The 17087-nt window shown below is 38.6% G+C and overlaps 1 protein-coding gene across 3 annotated transcripts in view; it reads left to right on the top strand.

The window, feature by feature from the left end:
* rfx3 (regulatory factor X, 3 (influences HLA class II expression)) overlaps positions 1-17087 on the top strand; it is a 349057-nt gene that overhangs the window by 262079 nt on the left and 69891 nt on the right. For all 3 annotated transcript variants that reach the window (XM_059969967.1, XM_059969966.1, XM_059969965.1), the window contains 4 exons: positions 5574-5692; positions 7909-8024; positions 12305-12456; positions 16172-16269. In XM_059969967.1, coding sequence (XP_059825950.1) covers positions 5574-5692; positions 7909-8024; positions 12305-12456; positions 16172-16269 — 485 coding nt within the window. The remainder of the gene's footprint in view (positions 1-5573; positions 5693-7908; positions 8025-12304; positions 12457-16171; positions 16270-17087) is intronic.

The raw sequence follows: 17087 nt of genomic DNA, 5'->3' as shown, positions 1-17087 counted from the left end.
CTACATTCCAAGGAGTGAAGAGCTAGCGTGGACAACCTGTCCCTCTAACTTAGATCCTCTAGTCCTGGCAACATCCTTGTAACTCTTTTCTTCACTCTTTCCAGTTAACTTCATCTTTCTTTTAACACTACACAGTTCTCCAGGTGCAGTCTCACCAGCAACTTGTGCAACTGCAACATAATGTCCCAACTCCTGTACTTGATGCCCAGACTGATGAAACCCCGCTCCTTGTCCCACTTCCCAACCTGATCAAAATCTCCTTGTAATCTACAATACCCGTTTTCACTGTCAAGAACGCTTCCTATTTTTTGTCATCGACAAACTTGTTGATAAAGCCTTGCGGATTTGCTTGCAAATTACTTATATAGGTAATGAATATTAAGGTCCCAACATCAAACCTGTGGCTCACTAATAGTCACCAGTCTCAATTCTGAGAAACATCTTCAACCCCCACTCTGCCTCTTACCTCCTACTCAATTTTAAATCCACCTAACCAGATCTCCCTGGATCACATGGGACCTAATCATGTAGAATTGCCTGCATGCAGGACCTTGTTGAAAGCCTTGTTGAAATCCAAATAGACAACTACCAGTGTCCTATGCTTATCTACTTTTTGGTTACCTCTTCAAAAAACTCTGAAAGGTTCATCAAGAACAACTCCCATACACAAAGCAATGCTGACTTTCCCTTATCAAACTTTGTCCACCCAAATGCTGGTAGATCCGCTCCCTCAAAATTCCCTCCAGTAACTTCCTCACTAGTGATCTCAGGCTGCCTGGCTTGTTGTTCCCTGGCTTGTCCTTGCTACCCTTTTAAACAACAGAACATTAGTCTTTAGGAACTTCACCACTGGCCAATGATGAAGCAATTATCTCTGTAAGAGCCTCTGCTACTTCCCTGATACTGACTGAGATTGCTTTTGTGCTAAGTGATCAGGCGGGTTCAAAATTGGTTAAGCTGCCCAGGATAGTTTCCTGAAGTAATATGTCGATGGTCCTCATAGAGAAGGGATAATACTAGATCTCCTCTTGGGAAAATAAACTGGGCAGTGATTGATGTACCGACGGAGGAGTCCTGTGGAACCAGTGAAAAATAATTCTGTTGGTTTCATGATATTTATGGAGAAAGATAGGACTGGTCCTTAAGTTGAAGTCCTAAAATGGGGGAAAGCCAATTTCAGTGGTATCAGATAGGACCTTTCAAAGCTTGAGTGGTAAACATTGTCCTTTGATTTCAACAAAGGCTTTGACAAGATCCCATACAATAGGTTGCTCAAGAAGGTGAGAACACTAGGGATCCAAGGTGACAGAGTCAATTGAATACAAAATGGGCTAAGTGGTAGGAGGCAGATGAGATCATGAGGTTGTTTTTCAGATTAGAGGCCTGTGACCGTTGCTGTGCCACAGCGATCATTACAGTGTCTTCTGTTGTTTGTCATATACGTTAACAATTTGGATGAAGGTGAAGGCAGTACAATTAGCAAATTCACAGATGACACTTAAATTAGTGGTGTGGTGGATAGTGGAGGAGGTTGTTTGAAGTTACAGAGAGATATACACTCAGTGACCACTTTATTAGGTGCACTTGTATACCTGTTCATTAATGCAAATATCTGAACAGCCAGTTATGTGGCAGCAACTCAATGCATAAAAGCTTGCAGACATGATCAATAGGCTCAGTTGTTGTTCAGACCAAGCATCAAACATCGGAAGAAATGTAATCTAAGTAACTTTGACCATGGAATGATAATTGGCTAGTTTGAGTATCTCAGAAACTGCTGATCTCCTGGGATTTTCACACACAACAATCTCTAGAGTTTTCAGAGAATGGTGCAGGAGAAAAAAACATCCAGCGAATGGCATTTCTGTAGGCGGAAGTGCCTTGTTAGTGAGAGAGGTCAGAGGAGAATGGCCAGACTGATTCAAGCTGGCAGTAACTCAAATAACCACACATTACAACAGTGGTGTGCAGGAGAGCACCACTGAATGCACAACATGCCAAACCTTGAAAGTTGATGGGCTACAACAACAGGAGACCACACTGGATTCCTCATAAAGTGGCCACTAAGTGTAGATCAACTGGGAAAAGTGGGCAATGGAATGGCACCTGGAATTTAACTCAGACTAGTGCAAAGTGATGCATTTTGTGAAAGTAAACCGTGGCAAGGCATACACAGTGAATGACAGAGCCTTGTGAAATGTTGTTGAATAGAGACAGTTCATAGTACAAATGTAGTATTCCCTTAAAGTGACAACACAGTTTGACAGGGTGACAAAGAAGACGTATGACAAGCATCCCTTCAACCAAGGCACTGAACACAAGAGTTGTACAGAGCATTGATTAGCTAAATTTAGAGGATTACCTTTTTGTTACGGTTGCCTCACCACAAGAAGAGCCTGATTAAGTTAGGGAGGATCAAGAAAAGATTCACAAAGCTGTTGCATGGATTGGAGGGCTTGAGTTACAAGGAGGAATTGAATAGGCTGATCTTTTTCCCTGTAGCAACAGAGGCTGAAATGTAACATAATAGAGATCAATAAAATGATAAGAGGCATAGGTAAGGTAGAAAGCCAGAGTCTTTTCCCCTCATAAGGGAGTCTAGAACTAGCGGAGAGTGCATTGGTTTATGGTGAGAGGAAGGAAGTTTAAAGATGATCAAAGGAGGTGCCGGAAGTGAGGATAGTTACAACATTTCAAGTCAAGTCATTTTTATTGTCACTTTGACCATAACTGCTGGTGCAGTATATAGTAAAAATGAGGCAACATTTTTCAGGACCATGGTGTTACATGACACAGTACAAAACTAAACTGAACTACGTAAAAAAAACAACACAGAGAGAGCTACACAGGACTACATAAAGTGCACAAAAACAGTGCAGGCATTACAATGAATAATAAACAGGACAGTAGGGCAAGGTGTCAGTCCAAGCTTCGGGTATTGAGGAGTCTGATAGCTTGGGGGAAGAAACTGTTACATAGTCTGGTCATGAGAGCCCAAATGCTTCGGAGCCTTTTCCCAGAAGGCAGGAGGGAGAAGAGATTGTATGAGTGGTGCATGGGGTCCTTCATAATGCTGTTTCCTTTGCGGCTGCAGTGTGTAGTGTAACTGTCCGTGATGGCGGGAAGAGAGACCCAATGATCTTCTCAGTTGATCATTTAATCCAGACAGCTGTTTGAATGAGCAAGGCATGCGAGGATATGGAATTAATACAAACAAGCTGGATTAGTATAGATGGGTATGATGTTCGCAATAGACACAGTAGGCTAAAGGGCCTGTTCTATGCTGTACAAGTCTATAAATCTACTGGCCATTGAACTCACTGCTACAGATTAAAAATCCTCCTGGGTTTGAATTACAATATCAAATATACAGTATTAAGGTGAGGTAGATCTTTGCTTAGTCCAGAATCATACTATTAAAATGATCAAGGATACATTGATAGCATGCTGTATTTGCTAGGTTACAATTCCATGACATTTCCTGTTCATGTCAGATGCAAAAATAATTGCAATCAAAAATTAGTTTTTAGATCCTCTTTTTACTTTGCCCCCTAATGCTTATCATTAAAAGTTAAAACAACTGGTTGTAAGAGGAGAAAAATCTTAGGTCTATATCCTCTATAGTTTAGAAGAATAAGTGATAAATTTCATTGAAGCATACCAGAATTCTTTATAGTGCCCACAACACAGATATGAGGAGGCTGTTTCTCCCAGTAAAGCAGTCAAAAAAATAGGCATCACAGTCTGAAAATAAGGTGTAGGTTATTTACAACTGAAGTAAGGAGACACTTTATCATTAAATAGCGAATCTCAAGAGTTCTCAGATTCTGAGAATGGGCAGGAAAATAGTGTTTTATATTCAAGATTAGTCATCTTCTTTCTTACTCTATGAGCCAAATGGCTACTCCTCCTCCTGTTTTTTCATAGGAATTCCTATTCCTCTTTATCTGTTCCCGCTATGCCCACAGGCTCTGGGTCTGTTTGTTGTTCTTAAAGCAGTATTGTTGTCTTGTAAAGCTGAGCAACATGCAACACATAATATTGAAATCTCCTCAGGCATGCACCGTAAGACAACCCAGATAATGACATCTCATTTTCAGGGCCAATAGCTTTTTCAACTATTGGTCTATCTATCACTGCATCAATGCTCAGATGCTGTGGCTGGAGAACACGGTACTGTGAAGAGTCCGAGAAGCAGAAATTGGCTCTTGTCCCCCAAGATCCATCCTCCCACGTAGCACCATCCTCTTGAAAAATCTGGTAGTGCAGAGGCACTCTGTGTAAAAATAAAAGTCGTATGCACATCCAAGAAATGGTGCATTGATCATCAGGAAATTCTTCATAATTCACCTGTATATTGTAGAAGTTAATGGGCCTGTTGTTAATAGCTACCTATATTCATGGGAAGGCAATGCCAGTAAATCCAAGTGTTCTCAGTATAATTGAATCCTTGCAGAAACAAAGTAAAATTTATGTATTTCAATTACCCTGTTGATATAACAGTGAGAGTAAATTGAGATGTGTGGTAAAAATCTGCAGCAATGATTTGGAAGGAGCCTGTCAAAAAGAACATGACCTCCATGAAGAGAGCAGTCCAGGCAAAGAGTGTGCAAAGATATTTCTTCTTTATTATAGTGATGAAGGCTTTGGAAAATCTGAGCCTCTGAATAATTTGTTCACAGGAGAGGCGCAAGAAAGGTATAGTTTTTCCGAAGATTTTTGTTAATGTCCATGTCAATGTGGTGCTACCATATTGTCACCACTTAGGCACTCATTAAACAAATTTTTCAGCTAAAATCTTAGCTCAAATCTTTCTGAACTTGTATTGTTTGAGTAGCCTGTACTTGCATCTGACAGTGCATAATTGGGAATCTCAAAGTCAACAGATTATCCTTTTAAGTAAGAAGTAAAGCCAAAAACTACTATGACATTCTTATACATCTTCTGAGAACTGTTATATGCTTTCAACTCTAATTTACGTTGGTACAGGCAAATCTTTGGCATATTGATGTAATCACATGATGTATGTTTAACCGTAAGAACAGTTCAGATAAGCTGATGGCCATTATGGAAGTTTACAATGCGGTTTACATAGCATGATTTTACTGAGAAATGATCAACAGCACAATCCAATGCTGGTAGTTTCAAAACTGGATAATGTAGCATCTAAAAATTGGCATTATGCAAATCCAATTTCTGGAATCATCCACTTAATAATTTCATTGTTGTGATAAGATGACCTAGACATTACTTTAAAACACAATGGAAACTACTCTGTTTAATGAGTTGTGGGGCAACAGCTACATTACTTTCATTAGAAAATAAATTAACCTCATACAACACTGTATGTAACTAAAATCTTCAAAGAAATTAACATCATTGAAAGAAGTCCAATTGTAGTCAATAAATCATTTCAATGACAGAAAATTCAAAGTAGTTCCATTACGGCCTTCATTGCTGTATCAGGTACAGTGAAGCTTGTAAGACCCATTATTATCACTAAACCAAGCAAAGTTTGTCTTATCTAAAGAACTGTGTTAACAAATGTTTTGTTTTATTTATTCCCATGATAGATGCCTCCCGTGCTCTTCCTGAATTTATAGAGCTTGAGGTTGGAGATAGTTCCTTGTTGGATGGCATTACTGTTGAGGACATCAGAACACTACAGATTCTATATAGGGAACACTGTGAGGTATGGATTTTAAAGGCAACAAGTAGAGTTGCAAGAAAAACTTTGTGAACCCTTTACAATTTCCTGGTTTTCTGAATTAATTACTCATAATATTTGGTCTGATATTCATCTAAGTCACAATATTAGACAACACAATCTGCCTGAGGTAATAACACACAAACAATTGTACTTTACATGTATTTATTGAACAGGTTGTTTAATCATTCACAGTCCAGGCTGAAAAAAGTATGTGAACCCGTGTATTTAATAACTAGTAGAAGCTTCTTTAGTGCAATAACCTCCACCAAACGTTTTCTGTAGCTGCTGATCAGACTTACACAATGACAAGGATGAATTTTAGACCTTGCTTTCGTACAAAACTATGTCAGTTTATCAATATTTCTGTGATACTTTGCCCTCTTAGGTCATGCTACAGCATCTCAATTGGGTTAAGCTCTGGACTCTGACTTGGCCATTCCAAAATGCTAATTTTCTTCTTTTTAAACTATTCTATTGTTAATTTACTCTTATGTTTCGAATCATTGTCTTGTTGCATTATCCAACCTCTGTTAAGCTTCAGGTGATGGACTGCTACCCTGACATTCTCCTGCAAAATATCCTGATACTATTTTGAATTCATTGTACCTTCAATGATTGCAAGCTGTCCAAGACCTGAGGCAGCAAAGCAGCCCCAAACCATAATGCTGTTTCCACCATGCTTCACAGTTACGATGATGTTTTGGTATTGATGTGCAGTGCCAATTTTCCTCCAAATGTAGCAGTGTGCATTTTTGCCAAAAAGTTAAACTTTTGTCTCATCTGTACACAGAACATTTTCCTAGAAGTGTTATGGAGCATCCAGGTGGTCTTTTGCTAACTTGAGATATGCAGCAAGTGTTTTTTGGAGAGCAGTGGTTTCCTCCATAGTGTCCTTCCAATGTACTAGTTCAGTATTTTCCCATTGTGGTGAACACATGAATAGTCTTTAGCCAGTTCTGGAGATATCTGCCGGTCTTTTGCTGTTACCCTTGGGATCTTTTTCACCTCCTTCAGCATTGCACATTGTGTTCTTGGTGTGATCTTTGCAGGATGCCTACGTGTAGGGAGAGTAATAACAGTACTGAGTTTCCTCCATTTGTAGACAATGAGCAATGTGGACTGATGAACACTCAGGTCTTCAGAAATGCATTTGTAGCCTTTTCGAGTTTCATTTATCTCTACAATTCTTCTAAAGTCTTCTGAAAGTTGTTTTGATTGAGAAATAGTGCACATAAACAGATCTTTCTTGAGAAGAGCAGGCTCTGTCAGTAACCTGACTTTGTGTCTTTTTTTATAGGGCAGGGCACTTCTACAACCCAAACCGCCAATTTCATCTCATTGACTGGAACACCTAACTCCAAATAGCTTTTGTAGAAAGCATTTCCCCAGAGGTTCACATACTTCTTTGGACCTAGTCTGTGATTGTTTAAGTGGTGTACTCAGTATTGATGAGAAAAAGTTTGTGTTTTATTAGTTTAGGTGGATTGTGTTTGTCTATTATTGTAACTTAGATGAAGATCAGACCACATTTTATGAGTAATTAATGCAGAAAACCAGGTAATTGCAAAGGGTTCACAAAATTTTTCTTGTAACTGTATATTCACAATTCACAGTGTAGGCCTCTTAAAAGTAAACTATTTATCTTTTTATTGATTTATTTAGTATTTATTTAGTGATACAGCGCATTCTGACCCAATGAGCCCACACTGCCCAATTACACCATGTGACCAATTAACTTACTCATCTGTCTGCCTTTGGAATGTGGTGGAAACCCACAGGGTCATGGGGAGAACGTACAAACTCCTTACAGACAGTGCAGAATTGAACCTGGGTTGCTGGCGCTGTAATAGCATTATGCTAACCACTGCACAACCGTTATCTCATGCAATTCCATAGTAATCCTTGCCAGAACAACCAGAGCAAAACATAATCATTGAAGTGACATTAACCTTTTTCATCAAACTGTGATTGATACTCTTTACGAATATCACTACTTTACTTGGCATTTCAGGATTTTACTTTGGGGAACAAAAGAGATCATTAAATCTGTATCTTTATTTTAAATCATTTGTAAGATTCCAGGTTCTCTTCCTAAGACACAGAAGACCTTGTGTAGAACGGTGCCCATCTTTTCCAGAAATATGTATTCAGTCCTTTACACTGTACTCTTTTACTTATAAGTTTTTGTTGTCTTAAAGGCAATACTGGACGTAGTAGTGAATCTTCAATTTAGCCTCATTGAAAAGCTATGGCAAACATTCTGGCACTATAGTCCATCCCCTACACCTGATGGGACTACTATCAATCAAACAAGGCAAGTTACTGACTTTATTTTGACTTTAACAACTCAATCAGTTTTCTTAAACTTAGTTATATGGAAGAACAAAACAAGATTCTGGAGGAACATAGTAGGCCAGGTAGCGACTGTGGAGGGAAATAGACAGTTAACTTTCAGGTCGAGACCCTTTATCTGGACTGCTGAGTCCCTCCAGCATATTGTTTAGTGCTGTAGACTCCGGCATCTGCAGCCTCTTACGTCTCTCTTTAGCTGGATGGAAATTGGTTTAAGTCCTTTTTAGAGCACAAGTTAAGTTTGTATCAGAGCTACACCCACAAGAAGATGGCGCTAGCAAACAATGTGACCAAGGGCGATGACTTCCAAGCAGTTTACAAATTTACTTATTTCACTCCTTTTATGTCTTTTCCTTTCAAATGTGTTTCTGCTACTAGTGGACCCTTTGATCTACATTTTGGTGGCTTGGTTTTGGGCTGATTGAGTGATCTGGTGTTTTGCTGCCTCCAAGAGGGTTCCATGAGGCTTCAAGCGGCCTCGAGGCCAAGAAGCTTGGAGACTCCATGATCGACTATTTCTTACCAATCTCAATGATGGATTCTATTTCTTGCCGATCTCGCTGATCTCTGAAGAAGATTACAATCATCGAGGCAGGTGCAGAAGGCGAGCTGGTGTTCGGCACTATTTACCAGCCTCTTAACTTGCTGCTGCCAGAGGAAGGTGTCTGCGTATGATGGTTCCTGAAAGAAGGTCCCTGTGTTTGAATGGTCTCCCTTCCTCAATGCTGTCTGAAGATGGTGCCAAAGTTCTGGTCTGTGGTTTGTGGATTGGATTCTCTGGGTCATGTTTCTGATTGCTGGTTATTCCTTTTTTTGTTGCACCTTTGGGTGATTTTGATCGGGGCACCCTGCAGATTCTGAACACTGACCTGAACTGAATTTGGACTCTTTTGATTCTGTGTTTTATATTTTGTGATTTTTGCTCATTTGTTTTGTTGCCGTTTCCGCAATTTGTTTTAATTTTCTTGAGGAGTTGGGGGGGGGGGGCGGGGGAGGTTAATGTTTTTCTTCTTTGAATGGGCTCCATGGTTTTTCTTTGTTTTGTGGCTGTCTTTGGGGAAAATGAATCTCAGGGTTGTATACTGCATACATAGTTTGATAATAAATGTACCTTCAATCTTTGAATTGGACGATTAGCAACCTTTTAATGATGCAGGCGGGCTGCCAGCATCTAAGATAAATTACACAATATCTAGGTCTGATTTGTATTTCTAGTAGCCCGCAAATATTTTCTAATCAGAGTTGGTGAATTTTTTTATTGAGAACATGTGACCAAATTGGCAAATAATGTTCTAAAAGAATCTCTCACTGCCATGGTAATTTTGAGCAGAGATTATTATGGACTTTTTTTTAAAAGGAAAACGGGTGAGCCTTGTTGCTTATTTATGTTCATTCATTGTTTAACAGAGAGATTGAAATAAATGATGCTTTTTGGAAACCTTTTCAGAAATTATTAAAATTAATCCGCTAAACAGAGAATTGAAAAATAAACACAAGAAATTCTGCAGATGCAGGAAATCCAAAGCAACACACTCAAAATGCTGCAGGTTAGGTAGCATCCATGGAAAAGAGTAAACAGTCAACATTTTGGGTCAAGACCCTTTCTCAGGACTGGAATGGAAGGTGGAAGACACCAGAATAAAAAGGGGGGAGGGGAAAAGGATAGGTAGAAGGTGATAGGTGAAGCCAAGTTGCTGGGAAAGGTAAAGAGCTGGAGAGGAAGGAAACTGATAGGAGAGGAGAATGGACCATAGGGGAAAGAGAAGAAGGAGGGGCATCAGGGGAGATGGTAGGCAGGTGAGGAGAGGTAAGAGGCCAGAGTGGGGAACTGAAAAAGGAGGAAGAGGGAGGGGAAAAAAATTACCAGGAGAAATCGATATTCATGCCATCAGGTTGGAGTATGAGGTGTTTCTCATCCAGCCTGAGAGTGGCCTCAACATGACAAAAGAGGAAGCCAAGGACCGATGTGTTAGAACGGAAATGAGAGTCAGAGTTAAAATGGTTGGCCACCGAGAAATTCTGCTTGTGGCAGAGTGGTGGCGCTTGACAGAGCAGTCCCTGTATTTGTGACAGGTCTCACCAACATAGTGGGCACTGACAACCCCAGCAGAATCTCAGGCAAATTGGTGCCTCACCTGGAAGGACTGTTTAGGGCCCTGAATGGAGGTGACGGTAGAGGTGAATAGGCAGATGTAGCACTTTGGCAGCTTGAAGGGATACATATCAGGGGGAGATTAATGAGGAGGGACAAATGGACAAAGGGAGTCATGGAGGGAGCAATCCCTGCAGTAAGTGGGGAGGGGAGGAGGGAGGTTAAAAAACGATGATAGTATCCCTTTGGAGATGGTAGAAGTTGTGGAGAACGATGGGTTGGATGTGGAAGCTCATGGGGTAGTAGGTTAGGACAAGAGGAAATCAATCCCTGTTAAAGTGGCAGGAAGATAGTATGAATGTGGATGCCCGGGAGAATGGAAGAGATGTGGGTGAGGGTAGCATCAATGGAGGAGGAAGGGAAACCCCAATCTTTGAAGATGAAGGACTTATCTGATGTCCTGGAAAGGAAAGCATTATCCTGAGAACAGATGTTGCAGAAATGAAGGAAATGAGAAAAGGGAATAGAATTGTTAAAGGAGACAGGATAGGAAGAAGAATAGTCAAGATAGCCCTGGGAATCGGTAGGTTTATAAAAGATGTCAATAAACAGTTTGGCTCCAAGGATGGAGACAGAGAAACTGAGAAAGGGGAGGGAGGTGTCAGAAATGGACCAAGTGAATTTAAGGGCAGGGTGGAAGATGGAGGCAGAGTTGATGAAATTGACAAGCTCAGCACAGGTGCATGAAGCAGCATCAATGCAGTTGTCAATGCAGCGAGGAAGGGTTGGGGAGGATTACCGGGGAGGGCTTGGAACATGGACCGTTCTACATAACCAAAAAAAAAGGCAGGCATAGCTGGGTCCCATGTGGATCTCCATGACTACCCCTCGAGTCTGGAGAAAGTGGGAGGAGCTTGTTGAGGGTGAGGACCAGTTCAGTCAAACAGAGGAGGGGGCAGTAGAGGTGAACTGGGTGGTTCATTTGTTAAGGCCTTTAAATAAGTCATACATTTGCACAATATCTGTTCTGAAGAAGGGCCATGACTAGAAATGTCAACTATCCCGTTGCCTCCACAAATGCTGCTTAACCTGCTGACTTCCTCCAGCTTTGATTCTTTCATATGTTTCAAAATCCTTTTCTACATAAACAACTAATACAAGTATTGTCTATATCGAACTAATTGTTGTTGTTTGGTATGGCATGCCCTGGGAGGGGAAGATGTGAGTCTGTTCACTCGGGAGCTGGGATTGGATTGATCTTCATCTGGTGTCTCATCCGCAGCTGTTCCATCAAGGGTGGCCCTGAGTTGGCATCTCCTGATGGAGTCCTTGCAGCACACAAGCCTCCACACAACACCAACGTGTTAATCCAGATCATGGAGAATCCAACTAAATAATATCAGATTTCTGAACAGTTCAAAGAACTTCACGATGAAAAAATTCTCCCAACCACCCCTTCCATTTTCCAGCCATAAATTCAATATTTATGAATGTGGAAGCTGGATAGTAGAAAAATACCAGAATCTTATACAAAAATAGAAATAGTATATGGGAACATTCATGTATATCCACAGAATTTCCCTCGTCTGAATTTCTACCCATTATTCCCATTTTAAACATATTCTATTCAGTGCTGCTAAGACAATTCAGTTGCTTCGAATTTTCTTTTCAAAAAACAGTAAACCTTGGGATTTGCTCTACTCTTTTACTGCTCCATTGTTTAGAGCCTTAACTAACGTATGAGCGCATTCAAACTATATTTTGTCACAATTATCAGTTTAATCTGCCAATGCCTTAGGCATGTTAAGTTGGATCCAGTGGCCTTTGTAGTACTTGTCAGGGATATAATAATCCATCATGCAATTACAGAATAAAAATAAATCATTTGTTATAGATGCTTTAATTATTTCTGATACAACAGTTCCCTAGTAAGAGAAGACGGACTCTTGACCTCATGGTCTACCTCATGATGACTTCACACTTTGTAACAGTAATACTTTATTCTGCACTCTGTTACCGTACTACCTCAATCCACTATTGTAAGAATTAATCTGTATGAACAGTACCTCAGCTTTTCACTGTAATTCAGTCCTTGAGACAATAATAAATTATTAGTCTAATTACTAATAAATTCCATATCTGTTCTGCAGTGAGAATGAAATAGAAGGTAGACTTCCAAAGGCAAAGCTTATTGCTCTGTGCAAGAATGATTCCGTCCTCAAGTGGATGTGCACCTGCGATCATGTAATGTACCAGGCTCTGGTGGAAATCCTTATCCCGGATGTCCTCAGACCTATTCCTAGTAAGTACAGTTGCAAACAGCTTTTCTAAACTTTCAAACTATTTGTAAGATGTATAAACTTGCTAATAATGAATTATTGCTTTGTTGCATTTGTTCAACAGACATCCCTTGATTCAGATCAGTTTATTTGTGTATATAATAAGCACTGTATTTTCCATTTTTGATATTATCATAGCAATAAGACTTCAGCAGCAGGGGCACGATATCCCGCTTTCCATGTTTTGAAACGGAAACAAAATATCATAAGCTCCCTATTAAGTGTAAGCAAGAGTTGTATCAGAAGCTCTAGGAGAGTATTTTCTCTCTTAAAAAAAAGCATGGTTATGGAGATAAATAAAGTGCCAGAGTCAGTTGATTGAACACCGAGACCATAACTGTTTACATGGTATATTAATGTTTTAGGGGAAGGAAACTTCTGTCCTGTAGCCAGATCTGTGAGTAATAATATAGGAAGACAAGTTACGAAAAGGATACAATTTACGAGATATTGATTGATTAGGTAAGCAAGCTAAAAGTTTGGCAAATGGAGTATAATATGAGAATATGTGAAGTTGTTCAGTTTGAAATGAAGAAAAACAAGATATAATTTAAATGGAGAAAACCTAGAGAAAATGCAGCTCAAGGGATTTTTTTGGGGGTCTCATACACGAAGCGCGTTGGCATGCAGTCACAGAAAGCAGTCTTGAAAACTAATGAAATGCTAGCTTCTAACAGTATTTCAAGGGGTTCGGAGTGTAAAAGTGAACTATTACTACAGCTGTACAAGCTACTATTAGACCACATCGAAAGTGCTGTGAATGATTTTGGTCCCCTTTTTAAGGAAATATATAATTGCAGGCAGTTCAGTTGAGTTTCATTAAGGTGATTCAGGCTCTTAAGGATTATTTTAAGAGAAGATGTTAACACATTTGATCAGGTTAGAAGAATGAAAGGCAGTCTAATTTAAATATGCAAGAGGTGGGATACTGTAGGACGGGGCATTATCTTAAGAATAAAAGGGAGTCTTTTTAATACTTACACTGTATTCATAAGAATTTATTTTCTCAAACAGCTGTATCTTATAATTATTTACCTCGTAAAACTGCAGAACTGAATGTTTTCAAAACAGATTACTAAATCAGTAAAAGAAATGAGAGTAATGGGCAGGAAAAGTGGATGAGGAAAGTCGAATCAGCCACGATCTCATTGAATGACTGAATGCCTCTTCCTCTTTCTATTTCCCATGTTCTTAAAACTACACCTAAGCCTGTCATCTTACTGAGAGTGGTGCTATAATTTCCCATGATATTCTGTGTAGTAAAGTATTGGGATAGGAAGTCACTATGGAAGTGAAGTTAAACTTTAGGAAAGCGATTTTGTTAAATTCATTTTGCAATATGGAATAAAAGGGCGTATTTTGAATAAGTTTGTTCTGTGTTGAAATTCTCTCTATAATCTAGATAATCTTGTGAGAGAACATTGTATGCCAAATGTTTTTTGGCTTTACTTGATTATGCATTATGTGTTACTAACAAATTTCAGATTAGCTAATTAGAAATTGCCTGCTGCCACCACAGGCAGCACAATTTCTGATGTACACTGTTCATAGTCAATATCAGAGTTTTTTCATCTTTACACTCAAAATTGTAAATCATGTTTTAGACTGTTACTTGATGATTCCCAGTTAAGCTTGACTTTGCTTCCACATAACCAAGCATTTATATTCTCTTAAAAGGATTTGATTTGCACCCTTAAAATGCAAGTAATTTGAATCCTATTCTTAAAAAAAGTCTTTAAAATGCATTTGGGAGAGTTATGGAGCTGATGTACAATATCTACCATCATAATGCCCATAGCTGAGTAATCCTGAGTGAAGGCAGTAATGTGGCCTTATACTCAGTAGAGTGCTGGCATGGGTCAGTGGTGAAATCTGCCAGCAGAACCAGTGTCAGATAAACTTGATGCAAGTACAGTAGAACTATTAAGCAAAGAGCAGATGGAGACTTCCTTAAAAGGGGTTAGAGTTGTATTTATTGATAATTGATTTATTATTGTCACATGTACCAAAGTACAGTGATATACTTCAGTTTTGCATACCATCCATACAGATTATTCCATCACATCAATGTATTGAGATAGTACGAGGAAAAAGCAATAACAGAATGCAAAATATAGTGTTATAGTCGCAGAGAAAATAGTTCTTAGTTACATTTACAGAAAATTACATATTTAATATAATTATGAGAATTTGCAGTGTTTATCTATTTTTGTTAGTTTTTATAATTAAGATTTTTTATGTAGTTGAGCTATTTTGAACATTTGTGAGCATCACAGGCATCCACAAACATTGAGTGAAAATGGCAGTTTTAACATCTACTGAGCCTGAAGCCTGGCCTTAGGAATACTCTCAGCATGCTGTCAGCACAGCCTGACACTCGTGTATTGCTGATGAGGTAGAGGGCGGCACTCTACATCGTACTGGAAGAACTAGTGTCATTGTTAGCAGAAGATCTGCCCTGATATGGACACTGTCAAATTTCTGTTAATCTTATCAAATGAAATTATGGAACTGCAGCTTGTGCTTCCACGTTGTTTTTCTGGTACCTCATTTATGTTGACGGCGTGTAACCAAATTACTGAGTAATCAGATTTCTGTCTATCGTTATGAACCTTGAAGACTTGCATTCACAATAAATATATTTTCTTTGTTACATAACTCTTTTAATTGTTTTTTTAAGGATTGTGGAATAAGTACCTTCATCAACTTATATTCACTGTCCCGGCAGATTTTAATCCAGCTATTTTATATTTCATATTATCAGTTGACATTATCACTGCAGATTATTCTGCTTTTCAGTATTTATTTTTGGCATATCATTTCAATGCTACTTTTCTTCAGTGCATTCCCATTCCATTACTGCTACTGCTAGTGTATTACTCTATATCATTGGACCCCTCTTTTATAACTCCATGATAACATTGTTCAGATCTACAGGAAGAGCGTTGTTGAGAATGCTGAAAACATTATTCTCCACAGCAGTTGCTTTTTCAGCTGCCATATCCAATGTACTTCTCCCAAAATGAATCTCTCGTGCCATCTGTAACACTGCATTTAAAACTCATCCTTTTATGTTGCCAACCTGCCCCAAAATTCTTTTCTATATTTTCTTGTGCACTTGTAACTTTGTAAATAAATTTTCTTTACCAAATGCATTTTATACAACAGGTAAATGCAGTGATATAACAAGCATTTCAATTTGCATATTCAATCAAAATTATGGGTAGAATTTAGTTAAAAATAGCTTTTGTTACAACTCATTGAGCTGTATTTACAAAGGTTAGTGAAGATATACATCCAAAGAAATTCATGAATAAATCCTACTAAAGATACGTTCAGCTATACAGTTGGAAAAGGATTCAACTATTTTTTAGTTCCTTGTTGTTGAAATCATTGCATGGGATTGCTGAAGTTTTTTCGTACATAGATTGGTGAAAAGATAATCAACTTTAATATGGTTATCTTTGCACAGGATCAGTGATGTTGGTCCATGCAAAGGCTGATTAAAAACATTGTCTTTGCCAGCATAGCTTATTGTTTAATGCTTCTATAGTTAGTTCTGTCGATCCAAATAAAATTCGAGAAAAGACAATTGCATGATAGACAACTCTTGGTGGGGGGGGCGGGGGGGACTTGCTGCTAATCAATATAGCTTTAATTCATCTTTGTCATTGTTAGGTGCCTTGACACAAGCCATTCGCAATTTTGCAAAAAGCCTTGAAGGATGGCTGACAAATGCCATGAACAATATTCCACAGCAAATGGTTCGCACCAAGGTGAGTATAAAGGAAGTGTTCTAAGCTAAATGACTTATAATTCCAAAAGCTTTAAATATTTAGAGCCCTTTGCAGAAATCTAAATAATTTTATATAGTTCATGAAATGTAGAATATTGATAAATTTGAAGCTACTGTATTAATAAAAACCTAATTTGGGGCTAACTTATTTGCTTGCCCCCAAACTATCTATATTCCAGGCAGTACAAGCCTAATCTATTTAATTTTTCATCCTCATTTAATCCTTGAAACCTGGTAATGTTCTAGTGGATTCTTGGTGTTCTTATATCAAACTATTTCCTCTATATTGCAACCATCTAGATAAAGATACTAATACGTTGTTAACAACACACACAAAATGCTGGTGGAATGCAGCAGGCCGGGCAGCATCAATAGGAAGAAGCACTCGACGTTTCCGGAAAGACCCTTCATCAGGGTCTCTTATAAATGTTGCATAAGTACAAATGTGGCCAGGCAAAAATGATCAATGTTAAATTTAATGTATTTTCTAGAGTTTTCTTTTTAATTAGTTACCTCAGCCAATTTAGCTAACACAAAATTCTTAAACATCAGTAAATTATGTCAGCATGTTTCAGCCTACAAATAAATGAGTGAAACACATATTTAATTTTTGATGAGATGAGCAGAACATTGGAAAATTTTGTACTATACTCAAATGTAGATTTTAAATCTTGTGCAACAAATCTACTATATTTTATTGTGACCACTAAGCCTAGTTTTATGTTGATATTTGTCAGCAAATCTAGGGATTCTTATTAGTTAGTTAATTTGTGTGAAACTCTAGTTACTTACTAATAA

This window comes from Hypanus sabinus, chromosome 5, assembly GCF_030144855.1.
Source record: "Hypanus sabinus isolate sHypSab1 chromosome 5, sHypSab1.hap1, whole genome shotgun sequence".
NCBI classification, from domain to species: Eukaryota; Metazoa; Chordata; class Chondrichthyes; order Myliobatiformes; family Dasyatidae; genus Hypanus; species Hypanus sabinus.
Note: the sequence above shows the minus strand (reverse complement) of the source record. Positions and strands in the feature narration are given on the sequence as shown.